The sequence below is a fragment of the Artemia sp. Qi Xiang Cuo genome, chromosome 14 (assembly GCF_049724085.1).
Source record: "Artemia sp. Qi Xiang Cuo chromosome 14, ASM4972408v1, whole genome shotgun sequence".
Taxonomy (NCBI): Eukaryota; Metazoa; Arthropoda; class Branchiopoda; order Anostraca; family Artemiidae; genus Artemia; species Artemia sp. Qi Xiang Cuo.
In genome coordinates, this window is record NC_142807.1 from 9447278 (window position 1) to 9464600 (window position 17323).

A 17323-nucleotide genomic window follows, 5' to 3' on the forward strand; every position below is an offset into this window, starting at 1 on the left:
AACGTATTTTCTGTCTGAAAATTAACTACGCCGAACGAAATGGCTATCCCAAAATTTTATATGTTTTGAGAAATGATGGGCGTGGGGGGGGGGGCTAGTTGCCAGCACATTAAATTTAACTGTTAAAATGTGCCCCAGCTCTTTAATTGGAAATCGAGTGAGCCAGTTTTGAAGGTTCTACGACAACGCCTTCTATAAAAACCTTATATACCCCCAGGGAATAACTTAAAACCCTTGCCCTGAGGGTTGTGGGGGAGTGTCCTCCTCAAAAACATATTTTCTATCTGGAAATCAATTACGCTAAACAAAATGGCCATCTCAAAATTTTAATTGGTCATGTTGGGGGGATCGTTGGGCGGGGGGGGGGCTAGCCTCAATTGGCTGTGGATTACTGAAAAGGACGCTAGAACTCTCGATTTCCAATCGAATGAGCCCCCTTTGAAGTTTCTTCGACGACCCCTTCCATATGAAGTGCCTCTGGGAAAAAAACATAAAACATTGGAGCCGTATGGCCTTTACTATAGGCAACGTTACAGCGTTGCCCCTGATCCTAAATGCGTATTTATTTATTAGTAATTAGTGCAGTTATTAGAACACAAGAAATTTCGTATAATTATACAAAACACAAGGAAAACAACTTATTAAGGGGCAATTTCGGTAAAAATATGCCGTCAACTTTTGCTTGCATTGCAAGAGTACCAATGAGGTGATATATGAAGCCACTATAATCAGAAATATTTCCCTGAACGGAATGCGGGTAATTTTTGGTATTTTCCCCTTGAACGGATACGTTTTTTGTGTTTTATTATCATTTTTTTTTTGGAGTGATTGTATTTATCTAGTTGTCACTTTTAAATGCTGGGAGTTTATGTCTTAGTTTTTGTAAGTAGTCTATTGTTTTGTGTAATTTTTGTAATTACTTACTATTTTCATTTTTAAATACTTTTACTTTAATTGATATACTTTTTCCATTGCCTTTAGAAAATTATTTGTCTCCAAGCTTCATTAAATAAAGAAAAAAAACAAGTTTTTCAACTGAAAGTAAGGAGCATCATTAAAACTTAAAAGGAATAGAAATTATTACGCAAATGACGGGGGTTGCCCCACTCCTCAACACCTCACTCATTACGCTAGAGTTTTTTGGCCCTTTAAAAAAATTACTTATTGTTCTAATTAAACGACCCTTATGTTTCAGGAGTAGTTTTTAAAGAAATGGGAAAAACTTAAACTTTAGCGTAAAGAGCGATATGTTGAGGAGGGGCAACCCCCCTCATATACGTAATAATGTCTGTTCGTTTTAAGTATTAATGTTGCTACTTACTTTCAGTTCAAAAAAACTTTTTTTCTGGTCGTTTTTTAAATAACGCCAGGATACCTGGCTCCACATCCACGGAAAAAATCCCCTCCCCATAAAAATAGCCCCTGGACAATTCAATCCTGGTTGAAAATTTACCCCGGACAATTATCCTTAACATCTCCACTCGTAAAATTGAATCGGTGAAGAGAAAGTAAGACATATAACGAAATTTCGTATATGAATTCTGGCAAATTCACTCAGTGTAAAATTTCCCCTGAAAATTTCACCCCCTGGAAATTATCCTCTCCATTGAAAATTCTCCCAGCAGAAAATTACGTCCTCCCCTTCCCACCCAAAAAAATGTGTGCATACTTCCCATTAACAAATAAAACAATGGGCGAATTTTATAACCTTTCCCCAGAGGCTGTAGGGGGTCATTTTATCTCCAAAGACGTAGTTATTGGGCTTTTAACTATGCTGAACAACAGAGCTATCTCAAAATTTTGATCGGATGATTTTGGGAAAAAGTTGCATGCGAGGGGGCCTAGTAGCCCTCCAATTTTTTGGTCACTTAAAAAGGGCACTAGAACTCTTCATTTCCGTTAGAATGAACCCTCTCCCGGCGTTCTAGGCCCACTCGGTTTATGCAATCAGCCATGGGGGGGGGGGGGAAACACGAACTGTTTCATTACCCATCAAAATCCAAACAGATATCATTGAAATATTGATAGTTTCTTTCTGCGTTACCCAAATTATTGTATTCATACAGTTTCACGAAATGTAATTAAACAAATAGAAAAGGTTTTACAGCTAAAATAAGGAACAAGTTTCAAACTTAAAACAAATATAAATTACTCTGCATATAAGGGGGACTGCCCCCTCCTCGACACCTTGATCATTTAAAAAAAAATTTTTTTGGTGCTTTGAAATTTGTTTCTCCAATTGCAAATTTTCTTTAAAAACTTGGAAAAAAGCCAAACTTCACAGTAAAGATAAGGAGCTAATGAGGGCACAGCCCCCTTCATGCAAAGAATAATCTGTTCAAACAGCTTTCAAATCTTTTCCTTTCTTTCAGTTGAAAAGCTCTTTTTTTCATTTAATTTCTGATTGTTTTCCAAATCATACCCAGGCCTAACCAAGATATAATTTGAGGTACCAGTCCCTTAAAACCCTAGTCAATTGCTTTTAAAATATGCAAATCAATAATTATACGTTGATTAGTACCGTCCTAATAATCAATTTGTAATTTCAATTTTGGATAAAATTTGAATGTACTTAAAAAGTTGGCAATGAATGGTAATTTTGGTGAAAAGTCCTTGTTAATATTACTACCTAAAGAATTTTGGTTGGATGAAAAGGAGATTATTATTGGATGGAAATTCTGTGAGACTTTTGATCTTCTACATAACTGAAGCCATCACAACCTCTACAATAGGATTTCCTCATCGATAAGTACATTACATATAAATTTTTAAATACATTGAAGTACATCATATAAATAGAAAAACAAAAATATTACCATTATAAATTGCTGAAAACTAAGTTTCTAGCAGTATTTGCCACCCCAAGAAAATTTCATGGTGGGGCTGATGCTTATACCTCTGATGATGATATACCTCTGTGCTGGTACATATGGGAATGTAACATATTAGCTGTATAGAGAAACATTCTAATTAATTCCTATTCTCCCCTTCCTCTTTCAACGTTTATCTGAAGCCTCATGAAGAGTAAGCAGTTTGCCCATTAAAATGTACTTCTGTGGGGATCTACCCAACCTCCACCTAAACAATGACTCACCCCACCTCCCTTATTATAGCTGATACACAATAACAGATCACCAGACGTAACCTAATTTCATTACAAATAAAGGGAATCAACTTGGTTGAATCCAGCACCACCACCGTGTGTGCACGGTTAGGTGGGAAGTGGGCAATATTTTCGTGACGCTTACGGAATCTTTCCACAAGACACAATACTTCAAATCTAAAATAATTAGGAACCGACTGTCATTGAAGAAATGACACCAAAAGAGAATGAAAATTACGATGAACAATGGAGCCAAACTTAAAAATCATAAATTATTAAGAACAAATATGATGCTGCTGCTCATCAGTCCCCCTCACTCCCCATCCTAATGCTTGTACCCAGAAATTGTTATCAGGTCTCATCCTTTCTCATTAGTAACTTTTTTGTGGGTGCCCTTACTCGAATGCACGTGCTTCATTACACTTTATTACACATTTTTCATTCATGAATTTATCACATGGTTTCCCTACAATTATTCGGATTATAGCAGAAAATTAAGAGTGAAAGAAAAAGCGTTTCTACTTTGGTCATGCCATTTACAAACTGATTCATTTTTGCAAAGCCAGTTCAAGCTGGGAAGTCGGTGAGTCATGAGTGCAGTGCTAAATGTAACTAAATCAGAAGAGATTGTAGTTCAAGGTCAGTACTTAAGCATTATTGTTACTGAATTTTCGTACCATAAAAATAAAGAATTCCTCAATCCGGACAATTTGCTTTCACAAAAAAAGATATTCAACTAAAAAATTAACCTAAACAAAAAATTGTCAAAAGAAGACATTAATAACAAAAAAGGACCAAAATACAGCGACGACATAAAGGTCATTTATAAGGAGCGATTGGGGCAAACCGCACTGGGCACCATGGCTGGGATGAGACACCTTGGCTGGGGCTCTTACGTTATTGTTTGAGTCAGGAGGGGCACCGTAGTTAATTTTGCCCTGGGTGCCACCAACCGTAGGAACGTCCCTGGACGAAATCATAAGCCGGGTGAAAGTTGGTCAAAACAGAGCGTCTAATAAGCTAATTTTTATTCCATCGGTCAGAGTAAAAGTGTTAGAAATTTGTCTCCTAGGTCCACCCCTTCAATTGAATATGCTACCATAGGCAGATCAAAGTACTGTATTACTGCTATGTTATGGCGCCGTATTACTTCTAGTTTTAGGCTGCTCTGGCCCAGGAGTACTGATTACGGGGTAAATGGGGCCAACTTCCCCCCTAGATTTTAAGATTAACTTTTTTGGATCCTTATTAAAAATGTCAAAACAAACCAAAGATCGACTTCCCCACCCTACTAGACTTTGAAAAGTATCTTTTTTGTTTTTCATCAAAAGAAAATCTTAAAATCTTTGTTTTCCTTATATTTTCATGGATCCCAACCCTTGTTTTAGCCAGAACGCAATAGATCCAAAGACACAGTGACCACCTCAGGAACTCGGGAGAAATCCGGTGAAATTAGGATGTGTGATGAGCCTATTATTATTTCTAGTCTAAACTAGAAGTTTAATAAATGTTTGTCCATCGTTCACCCTTTGAATTTGTTACGCTGCTGTGAAATCAAACTCAAAAGCTAAACGAATTCATAAGCATGGGGGAGGGTGTCAGTACATATGGGTAGGGATGGTCTACAAAATGACGTAATATTTGAAAAAAATACAATTTTCTCATGATCTTTTTTTCAAGTCTTCACTCCAATCCTGGAAATTATACATGCAGTCCCCCCCAGAGTTATTTTGTGATCACTTATATAAAAGGGTTTCAATATATAGAAAATGTGTGAAAAAAAATGGCTAAGTAATCCAAAAAGTATCCATCCCTTTCAGTAAAAAATAAAAAAAGGGATAAGTAACTACATAATTTCTCAAACAATAAATTATAACACTAAAAAGCTGATATTCTCTCAGCAAGACCATACCGTGCAAGTGAAAACAGCTGTACTTGAAAGGAACCAACTAGATTTCCTTTCGTGGAATTCTACCCTTTCTTCTCCTTGGTATAATCTGAAATGACACAGCACTAGTGTGCGGCGAAAAATGTGTCAATTCAATTAAAGTTATTCAAATAACAATGAAACACAACACCACTAATAATAAGGATCCTAGAAGCGAACTTGTTGAGGACCATAACAACAAAAAATTGAAAATGAAGAAGAGAGAAAAAAAAGAAAAAAAAAAGAAAGAAAAAAGAAACAGAAAACACGGGTAAATTAAAGCAAAATGATTAAAAATTTAGAGAATTATAATATCAAAGTTTAGTAACATTGTTATACAGCGTGCGAAAACTTGTGGATAGCTCGATACTGGAGGGTATTGTATTCCATTCAAGTATAGATTTATAAATGGGGGATCGCTGGGCAGAACTAGAGACACACTTGGGGACAATGAAGGAACGGTTGGATGAACGGAGACCGAGGTCTTCAGAATTATTACAATTAGAATAAGATAGTAATTGGGGAGGAAGATTTTTATGGTGAGCGGAGGATGGAAGGGATAGATTTAATTTTTTGATGATTTGTTCAAAAGCGATAATACTAAAATCGGAGTACAAATCCTTGGTGGGATATAGTCGGGGCAGCCGAGAAACTGGCTTAATGGCACGGTTTTGGGCAGATTTTAATTTATTGGTAACTGAAGGATAAGTGTTGCCCCAAACAGATCCGCAGAATGAGATATATGGGTAAATAATAGAGTAATAAAAGGTGACAAGGATATCAGGAGGAAGAAAATTATTCACACGATTAATCATACTTACCTGTCGCAAGATTATGGCTCTGGTGTAGGAAACATGTGTTGCAAATGATAGGGAGGAGTCTATGTGAACACCAAGAAACTAGGTAACTTCGACCTGTGGGAGAAGATTGGGGGAATATTTAAGGCCAAGAGCTTGCTGAGCTTCATTTTTTTTGTAAGGGGGTTCGAAATAATACAACCTGACTTTTCTTGCTGTTAATGGTCATGCTGTTAACGAGACACCACTCCTGTACTCTATTCAGAAGGATTTGAGCAGAGGTGACGACGGATGGTAAATGAGGGCCGGTGATGAAAAATTTGCTATCGTCAGCAAAAAGTACTGGGTGCACTGATAGACCCAGTTCCATAACCAAATCATTAATATAAAGGAGAAAAAGTATTGGACCAAGAACAGAGCCCTGCGGGACGCCCCTCCGGACAGGTAGGGGATGCGAAGTCATGCCGCCCAGACTCACACTCTGTACTCTACCAGAGAGATAAGAGCCGAACAATGAGAAAGGAATTCCACGAATCCCTATGTTCTTGAGTTTACTTAATCAAACACTGTGATCAGCCATGTCAATGGCCTTAGAAAAATCTAGAAATAAGCCCAATACAATATTTTTAAGGTCAAGTTGGGAACGGATAAACTGTGTGGCGTCGATTAGTACATGAGCTGTTAAAAATTTGGAACGGAAGCCATATTGATGAGGAAAAATCAACGAATCTGAAGGATTAATCACAAATAAAAAGGGAGATATAAAGAGTGAAAAATATAAATTTTGAATATGTGTCGGTTCCAAATTCTAATCTTGATCTACGATTTCTTAGCAGTACACAATGTGTCCAATGTTACAGCAGTTTAAATATTTGCTTAAAATTTCTCTTTTTAGCTATTTTTGCAAAGTCAGAGGGATGCGATAATTCAATTAAGTTAATAACCACAAATTTACGCGTAAAATTTGGTTCTATGAAAAGAGCATACCTTCATAGGCTTATTTTCATGTATTTTTGTCATTTAAATCATTTGTTTTTTGCGAAGTGAGTGAAAAGATTCGAGTTACAAGATGTAAAACTCGCGGGTTTTGTTTGCATCATAAAATTCAGTACAATAGCACTGAATTTGTGATCACAATTTAGGAGGAACAGTTTGGATATTAGATTCTCATATCGAATTGTTATTAATGCGAAACGTATTGATCCAGTAGGCGCTCCGATGCGCCTTCTATTAACATTCACTATAGCATTCTGAGCATTCATTCCTCGTTCAAAACAAAATTGGTTCAGTGGTTTTATTTTTCGATAATAATACATCTGCGTGAATAGTAGACATAAGTATTACAACAACTACTACTACTACTAAAAACTCATCACAGCGCCAAGCCACCTGAGGTCAATAAAGCCACGCACATTCTTTCTCCATCCTAGTCTATTCAAAGCCTCCCTCTTTACAGCCTCCCTGGAAGTTCCTATTTCCCTTAAATCTTTATTTACGTCATCCTCACGCTCCAACCACGGATGATCTGCTTCTCGTTTAGCCCTAAACGGTTGACCGAAAAGAACAATCTTTGGCAATCTGCCATCCTTCATCCGCAGAACGTGCCTTAGCCATCTCTACCTTTCTCTTATTTTAGTGTTAGAAAGCGGGATTGAGCCAAACTTTTCGTACAGCCTACTGTTTGAAATACTGTCAGTCAGCCGGGTGCCTAAAATAATTCGTAGGCAAATTCTCTGGAACACATCTAGCAGATTTTCCTTCATTTTTCGGTGCGCCCATGCTTTAAAACCGTATTTGATCGCTATCATCACTGTAGCTTCCGATATTCTAGTCTTTGTTCGCAGACTTATTTCCGATTCTTCTAAACTTTTTTCAATTGTAAGAAAACACCATGCGCCTTGGCTATTCTACTTTTAACATTTTCACTGCTCCCACCGTCATTACTAATTATACTACCAAGGTAAGTAAAGCTGTCTTCTTGATCGATCTTTACGCTACCCAAAGTCACATTTTTCATCTTCAGTTATTCCTCTCCTTAGCTAGTTAGCCTCCTTAACGTTAATTTTTAAACCAATTCTAACACCCTGAACTGGCAAGACCTCTAATAGTTCGTTCATTCTGCTCATATTTTCATCTAGGATGCTTAGATCATCAGCATAATCTAAATCCAGGAAAGTTTCTCTTCCCCATTCGATTCCGTGTTCTCCCATTGCCTTTCTTGCGATCCTTAAGACAACGTCCATCACAATGAGCCATATAAATGGGGATCGAACACAACCCTTCGTTATTCTTGATTTAAGACGAAACCAGCTACTACACTCATTTTCTACCTTAACCGCAGCAATGTTATTTTTGTACACAACATTAATCACTTTAATGTATTTATCTGGTATACAATACAAGGATAAGAACTTCGGTAAAGCTCTTCTATCAGCTTAATCGAACGCTTACTCATAATTCATACAACTGAGGACCAAAGGTGTTTGAAAGCCCAGGCACTTCTTAATTATTAAGCTAAAAGTGAAATTTGGCTGGCGCATCCTTTCCCCTTCCTGAAACCTCACTGTTCTACTCTTAAAACTTTGTCTAAAGCATCTTGGTATAAAAAGTATCATCATACTAAGTAATTTGCTACCTACACAGACCATGCTAATGCCTCTATAATCACCACACTCACCTTTTTATACAAAGGTTTAATTTGGGTTTTGGTAAAATCGCTAGGTACTTCCCCTTTTTCAAAATTCATATTCATAATCAGATTTTTTAAACACACCTTTTTATACAGGGGTTTAATTAGGGTATTGTTAAAATCGCTAGGCACTTTCCCTTTTTTAAAATCATATTCATAATCTTCAGTAACTTATTTCTAACCTCACAGCCACCATATTTAAGAAACCCATTTTCCACACTATCAGCACCTGGGGCCTTTGTTATTTTTTAATGCTTTTAATACTGTCACTAATTCTTCCTTGCAAAATGAATCTTTTATCAAATCAAAGGTGTCAAAAAAAATTTCAGTTTCCTCTATATCTTTTCAGTAGTATCGCCACACTGCTTCCGACCGGAGCCCATCTCCTTCAATTCCCGAACCAGACATTTTTTTTAACTTGCAAGAGATGTAGGTATTAGGCTATTCCCCGGGAGACCTCTGACGTCACGGTACAGATAGGGAATTTAACAAGGGATTTCTGGAAGTCAGATAGGAATCTATGACATGCATAGGAAAAATAGCATGAGATTTCTGTGACAGCCCTAGGAAATTAACAAGGAATTTCTGTGACAGCCATAGGAAAATTAACAAGGGATTTCTGTGACATCCATAGGAAAAATAGCATGGGAAGTCCTGGATGTCAGATAGAGAAATTAACAAGGGATTTCTGGAAGTCAGATAGGAAAAATGGCATGGGATTTCAGGAAGTCAGATAAGTGGAGCTCTTAGTCCCTCGCACCTGTGCAATGCGGTCCCTGTTTCTACCGGTTGGCTGGTAAGATTCTCAGGTGTTTTTGGTTGTTATGTCGCAATATAATTAATTGGAGTGTGGTCGGGATAATACACACGTAGTAATAAGTGGAGTTACTAGCAAATGTAACAATGCGGTCATCAGTTCTATTAAAAGAGAACAAATTCTTGCGCTTTAAATAGAACCAGAGGATTTTAAAGTTATCCATGGAGAAAATAGTATTAAATTCCAAGCAGAGCCCTGGAAAGATTCCCACCCCTGGCAAGAGTCCCAGGTGTTTCAGTATTATTAATTGGTGTGTGGTTGGGGTAATAGAAAAGTAGTAATAGTAGGAAACTAACAAGGGAAATGGAGCTTCGAATTCCTCACACCTGCACAATGCAGTCAGCTGCAAATATTTTAAACGGAGCCCTATTTTCAGGTAGCAGACTCCCTAGGTGGTAGACTCCTTCACGATATTTTTCTGTTAAAAACCTCAAAAGAGCATTATGGAACATGCTCATTATTTCCCCTTAGCAGTCGCCATTTCTTAGCACATTAGATAAGTGGAGCTACCAACCTCTCAAACTGTTAAACCTGTTCTACGCGGTCTCTAGTTCTATTAAAGGGAACACATTTGGCAAGACTCCCATGACACATCACTCTGGACTCCAGTGGCGTCACACGACTTACCCCGTTTTAAACGCTCTTGTGTAATATGCTTGACGCAATTTTATGTGACCTTGCGACAGTAACCTATGGGGAATCCCCACTTGTAACTTCACAACAGCACGCATTATGTGGTGACAGTGTAACCATCTAGGTCACGTAATACTTTTCAGCATTTTTTTCGCCCGAAATGTTCAAAACATTTTTTCTTTTCCTTTAACTTAATGGCATTTTATTTTTCACCTGGAACGTACAACGCTTTTTTTCTTTCTTTAGATGTTTCTTTTCTTCTTTTGTTCTTGACCCCGCTAGGACTCGAAAAGTGAATTTTCTTCGAAAGGACTAACAAATCATTCCTAATATTTGTCATACTCATTATATTCTAAAATTAACCTATTGCGCAATACCTGAGATTCCCCATTTTTGGTACACGTTAGATCGGCGTGTTGCTGCCCAAATTTGACACGCTCTCGGAGACAATTGTTCTTAAGATATTAATAACGATACAGACTAATGGGTGCTTAAATTGTATAGTCAACATGGATCGTCCTAAACATTACATCTTGAAAAGACGGCGCTTGTAAATAAAAGTTTTTAATAAAAAACAACTTATATCAATATTAAAAGCATAGAAAAAAGCAGTTAAAAATCACGACAAAAAAATAGAACGTGAAAAGAGGCTTATTGTAATATATGCAAGAGAACCATCTATTATGGAAAACACATCCTAGCATGCAAAACCAGAGGAGTATCGCTGATATTAGATGCAAATTTAACCCCTATTCAGAACTTTTAAGGAAAATACCCCGTTTTCTGTAAGTTAAACTAATGAATATTTCAGAATTTCCTGACAATATACGGCCGCCCGCCCCCCTAACAATCATTTTGAAAGGGAGAGCTGATATTAGTGGTGCATTTAAACCATATTGAAATGTATTTTGAAGGACCTTTAATGAAATGCATAGTTTCTTAGACAGGAATGTTAGATTTTAGCCTCCCTCTACCGAAAAAAATTCATTTAACACCTCCCGCCTTATCTTTGAGCTCTAGAGTGTACTAGTCGAAGGCAACGTATGCAACAACAACACACTATTACTGCTCTTTGGCACCCTCTTTGACATCACCCCAGCTCTCCCAAGACATCTTACAGGCATTTCATGTTTAAAATTATGCCTTTAAATCCCGTGATTCAAGTTTTTGCAAGTAAAGTGCATGTTTATAACAGTGCAACTGAGCCCGTTTAATTGAACCCTCGTTCAACAGAATCCCCGATTTTTACATAACCTCCTTTTGTCTCAGCCTTTATGCAACCCAGGGGGCATTTCTTCAGCAAAAATATCAAAACACACAAAGGGGAAATTCTATTTCGAGAAATTGTTGTTCCCAAGGCAAATATGCAGTTAGGGAAATTATGAAAATACAGTGTTTTCGAGAAAAGACCATACAATGGAAACAAACAAAAAAACACGTGAATAGAAGAAAGAAATGGGACTTAGCAGGCAATTCTAGGGAGGGAGGAGTGATATTAGAGATAGATTTAAAGCGCTTTAAGAGGTATCTCAGTCATTTCATTATACAAATTTTGAATTTAAATCCCGTGATTCAAGTTTTTGCAACCCAAGCCTATCACGATGCCCCACACAACACTCCCCACCACCATGGAATTACAGCCCCCCTCCGTCATCCACATGGCAACAATCCACCACCACCTAAGACATTTTCAACCTTCTCGCTCCAAAATTAATCTAGTGAATCTAAATTGAAACACTGCTTTTTATTTGAACACCAAGAAATCACCCATCTCGTTGTTTTCAAACACACCTGAGACTAAGAATATGCTAGCACTCGGGGTTTTCTTAACAATTGTTTACTATATTTTAGGAGTTGGGCTCAGCATATTGGAAGCGCCAGGAATTAGAGTTGAATTCACTATAAATTACAAATCTATATAAAAGATTCTTTAAAACAAGACTCTGAAGTTGGAGTTTTATGACTGCCCCCCCCCCTCTCGCCCCTCCTAGCAATCAATTCCAGAAGACGGACTGAAATTAGAGCTAATTTAGAGCTAAATTTCTTTAGTAAATAATGCCTGATTTCTACAGTTTTCTCTTGATTTTTTTATGAATTTGCCAGGCTTTCTTCGATTTGGTAATTATTTTATAGGTTGACCATGATTTCTACATTTTGCCGTTGATTTCTACAATGGTCTGGATTTCTAGGGTTATCTCTGATTTCTACAGTTTGCTCTTGATTCTTATGAATTTGTCAGATTTCCTTGTTTTGGTAATAATTGTTTAGAGGTTGACCATGATTTCTACACTTAGATCAGGATTTCGATAGTAAGGGCTTAATTTCTGTGGTTTGGTCCAGAGTTCTAGGGTTGACTCTGTCTTGTAGATAAGTACCTTACAATTTTTCTTGGACATCACTGCAATTGTTGGCTTTAATATTTTGTAGCCTAAAGGCGTAATCGGAGGTAAAAAAGGACTACAACTTATATTCTATACACGAGTCACCTTTCTCTCTACTTGCTTTGTAAGAACGTCAGGAATTACGATTACAGGAAACTACCAGACCATAATTTGCACTTTACTGAAAAAATATAAATGTTTTTACTTTTATAAGTTTAATAAATCAGAGAATATTAACATTTTCATTACTAAATATCAGTATATGTATATTAAACTGATAATCTACATTCATTTGTATTTTTTCAGTAAAGTGCAAATTATATTCTGGCCTTGGGATGGCATAGGGGTTTTGAGCCCCACTCATGTTAATTTCTGCTCGTTTTGAGTTTGACTCGGTTATTTATTGTAATTTCTGTTTGTTTTGGGTTTCATCTGCTTACTTATGGTAGTTTCACGCTTGTTAGATTTAATTGATTTTATTTTTGCTCACTTTTGGTTTAATTTTTGGGGTTCTTTACTTTTCTTTGAAAAACTTATTTTGTGGGAAAAGTTTTTTTAATTAATTTCTGTTTGTTATATATTGACATAGTCTTTTCAGGAAAAAAGAAAATAATTCTTTAAATCTTTTTTGAAGACTTTATAGTTTGGCCTGCAAGTTGTATGCTGGAGAAAAATTTTCAAAAATTTTTAACAACACATACGGTTTTAAAAATTTGGACACAGATAGTAGTGTGTAATTTAGTTTCATACCTCCTCTAGTTGACCTGAAATAGAAAAATTGATACCATATGCAAAAAAATCTGTTTACTTTCTTTGATAGCTTGGATACACTTACGCTATTTTGATATGGTTAAATCTTAAGAGCAGAAGCTTCCCCGAAAGTTTGAACATAAGACCCTCAGTCGTTTTTGGGATACTACTGAGAAGCCTTATTGGGAATTAGCATTAACACAGCGCATTTTGATTTAATATTAAGGCAATATTTAGTCTTTAAACATAATAGGCAAATGGGAGGGTGGGCGTGGGAGAGGGACTGGTTGCCCTCCAATCACTTTCGACTATTAGTTCTTTTTTAGCCCTTTCTAATTTCAATCGAATGAGCCCTTTTCAAAGTTCCTAAGATAACTCCTTCGATACGAAGTACGCTGTTCTAAACAAAAGAGGAAAAAAAATAACAAATTGTACCCACATCGATGTTTACTATTAAAATGTCAAGCCTTCCGATAACTTTCGACTATTAAAAAGGGACCTAGGCCTTTCGATTTCTATTTGAATGGGCCCTTTTTGAGTTTCTACGACAACCCTTTCTATAAACACCTCATATGCCCCAAGGACATAAATCTCAACCCTTACCCTGAGGGATATGAGGGGGTTGTCATCCTCAGAGACCTAATTCCTAAAACTTTTAAATACGTTGAACAAAATGGCTATCTAAAAATTCTGATTGGATGTCTTTGGGGAAAAGGTGGGCGTGAGAGGGGGGTTAGTTGCCCTTAAATCACTCTACTATTAATAGGGGCACTAAATCTTTAAATTTCCAATTGAATGAGCCTTTTTTCAAGTTTCTACGACAAAACTTTCAATAAAAACCTTATATGCCCCAGGCTATAACTTAAAACCCTTATCCTGATGGCTGTGAAGGGAGTGTCACACTCAAAGATATAATTTCTGGACCTTTCAACTACTTTGAATAAAATGGTCATCTCAAAACTTTGATAGGATGTGTTTGGATAAATGGTGTGTGTGGAAGTGGTGTTAGTTTCCTTCCAATCACTTTCGACTATTAAAAATGGCATTATCCATTTCAATTTCCAATCAAATGAGCCCTTTTTGAAGTTTCAACGACAACGCTTTCTATAAAAAAAACCTTATATACTCCCAGGGTATAACTTACAGCCCTTGCCTTGAGGGTTTTGGGGGGATTGTCATCCACAAAGACCTAATTTCCATAATTTTTCACTACGTTTAACAAGATGGCTATCTCAAAATTTAGATTGAATGTGTTTGGGGAAAAGGTGGGCGTGAGAGGGGGGGTTAGTTGCCCTCCAATCACTTTTGACTCTTAAAAAGGGCACTAGCCCTTTGAATTTCCATCACACGAGCCGTTTTTCAAGTTTCTACGACAACACTTTCTATAAAACCTCATATGCCCCCAGGGCATAAGTTACAACCTTTGCCCTGAAGGCTGTGGGGGTTTGTCATACTCAAAGACCTAATTTCTATGTGGAATTCAACTACGCTAAACAAAATGGCTATCTCAAAATTTTGATTGGATGTGTTTGGTAGAAATGGTGGATGTTGAAGGGGTGTTAGTTGGCATCCAATCACATTCGACTATTAAAAAGGGCACAAGCTAATTCAATTTCCAATCAAATGAGTCCTTTTTGAAGTTTCTAGAACAACTCCTTTGATACGAAGTACCCTTGTCTATAATACATTGTGTCAACATCGTTCTTTACAAGTAACCTTGTCTATAATACATTTTGTCAACATCGTTCTTTATTAAGGCAGCACTATTGCGCAGCCTATGATACTATCAAATTTCTCATCGATGTAACAGGTTTTTCGTTAATAGAAACAATTTTTTTCTAATAGCAGCAACTTTTCAGTCAAAGATGAGAAATTTTTCTTAGAACTAACAATTTTCTCTACGTTTAAGTTAAGTTCATTTAACTTGTGAGTGGTTCTGTTAACCTAAGTTAAATGAACCTAACTTGAACGTAGAGAAATTCGTTAGTTCTAAGAGAAATTTCTCATCTTGGATGGAAAAATTGCTGCTATTAGAAAAAATTGTTACTACTAAGAATCAATCTGTTACTTCCATTAAAAATATGATAGTAAGTAAATGTTTGTTAATATTAAGGAAAAAGTTGTTACTTCGAAGAGAAAATTTATTAGTATTAAGAAAAACTTGCTACTTCTGACAGAAAACGTGTTATCATAAACAAAACAATTGAAGCTTCTAAGAAATTTTTTTGTCTCTAAACTTGTTATCACTGATGGAAAAATTTTTACTTTTTAGAGAAATTTGTTATCTTTGACGGAAATCTTGGTGTTATTAGAAAAAATTTCTTAATATTAAGACAAAACTTGTTATTTCTAAGAGAAAGTTGATAGTGTTGATTAAAAGTTTGTTAGTATTAAGGAACAAGTTGTGACTTAGAAGAGAAAGTTTGTTAGTGTTTAGAAAAACTTGCTCCTTCTGACAGAAAACATGTTATCATAAACAAAACGAAATTGTTACTTCTAAGAGATATTTGTTATCTTTGACGGAAAAATTGCTGGTATTAGAAAAAATTTCTTACTATTAGAAAAAACCTGTCACTTCCGAGAGAAATTTGATAGTATTAAGTAAAAGTTTGTTAGTATTAAGGAAAAACAGTTGTTAGCTGGAAGAGAAAATTTGTTTGTGTTAAGAAAAAAACTTGCTTGTTCTAACAGAAAACTTGCTATCATAAACAAAAATGTCACTTCTAAGAGAAATTTGTTATCTTTGACGGAAAACCTGCTGCTATTAGAAAAAAAATGCTACTATTAAGAAAAAAGGTGTTACTTCCAAGAGAAATTTGGTAGACTTAAGTAAAAGTTTGTTAGTAATAACAAAAAAGTTGTTATTTCGTAATAAGAGAAAATTTATTAGTGTTAATAAAGAACTTGCTACTTCTGACAGAAAAATTGCTACCGTATCATAAATGAAAAATTGCTACTTCTAAGAGAAATTTTTTATCTTTGACTGAAAACGTGCTACTAATAAAAAAAATTTTTACTGTTTAGAAAAAGCTGTTATTTCCAAAAGACATTTGATACCATTGAGTAAACGTTTATTAGTATTGAGAGGAAATGTGTTACTTCGATTGGAAAATTTGTTATTGTTAAAAAAACTTACTATTTATAACAGAAAACATGTTATCATATACCATAAAAATTATTACTTCTAAGATAAATATCTTATCTTTGACGGCAAACTTGCAGTTATTAGAAAAAAATCTTATGAAAAAACCTGTTACTTCCAAGAGAAATTTTTATAATATTAAGTATCCAGCAAATGGAAAACTTGCTGCTATTAGAAATAATTTGCTACTATTGAGAAAAAAGGATTTACTTCCAAGAGAAATTTGGCAGAATTAAATAAAAATGTGTTACTATTAAGGAAAAAAGTTGTTGCTTCGAAGAGAAAATATGTTAGTGTTAAGAAAACTTGTTACTTCTAACAGAAAACTTATTATCATAAACAAAATTTTTACTTCTAAGAGAAATTTGTTATCTTTGACGGAAAACTTGCTGTTATTAGAAAAAAATTCTTACTATTAAGAAGGACTGTTACTTCCAAGAGAAATTTGATAAAATTAAGTAAAACTTTGTTAGTATTTAGGAAAAAGTTGCTACTTCGAAGAGTAAATTTGTTAGTGTAAAGAAAAACTTGCTACTTTTGACAGAAAACTTGATATCATAAACAAAAAATTGTTTATTCTTATGAAAATTTGTTATCTTAGATGGAAAACTTGCTAGTATTAGAAAAAATTTGTTACTAGTAAGAAAAAACCTTTTACTTCCAAGAGAAATTTGATAGTATTATGTACATTTTTGTTATTATTAAGGAAAAAAGTTGTTACTTTGAAGAGAAAATGAGTTAGTGTTAAGAAAAACTTTATACTTCTAACAGAAAACCTGTTATCATAGACAAAACAATTTTTATATCTAAGAGATATTTTTTATCCTTGACGGAAAACATAGTGCTATTAAAAAAATTTGTTACTATTAAGAAAATACCTGTTTCTTCCACGAGAAATTTGATAGTGTTAAGGAAGAGTTTGTTACTATTAAACTATAATGTAAGGGCTGTTACTTCGAAGAAAAAATTTGTTAGTTTAAGAAAAAACCTGTTAATACTAAGAGAAATTTGATAGTGTTAAGTAAAAGTTTGTTATTATTAAGGAAAATAGTTGTTTTCTCGAAGAGAAAATTTTGTTAGCGTT

General features: G+C 35.4%; 2 protein-coding genes across 3 annotated transcripts in view; one reads left to right on the plus strand and one right to left on the minus strand.

Annotated features, from left to right (window-relative positions):
* Nucleotides 1-17323, minus strand: part of LOC148944098 (uncharacterized) — a 329735-nt gene that overhangs the window by 245817 nt on the left and 66595 nt on the right. The gene's annotated exons all lie outside the window — the stretch shown is intronic.
* The window catches only part of LOC148944101 (uncharacterized), a 36544-nt gene continuing 22906 nt past the window's right edge, over nt 3686-17323 (plus strand). The window contains exon 1 of one of the 2 annotated variants that reach the window (XM_089100197.1): nt 3686-3742. Coding sequence is in view for 1 of the 2 variants with exons in the window: in XM_089100196.1 (XP_088956322.1) it covers nt 3694-3742 (49 nt within the window). In the remaining variant the exon portion in view is untranslated. The remainder of the gene's footprint in view (nt 3743-17323) is intronic. The other variant, XM_089100196.1, reaches the window with a different exon arrangement.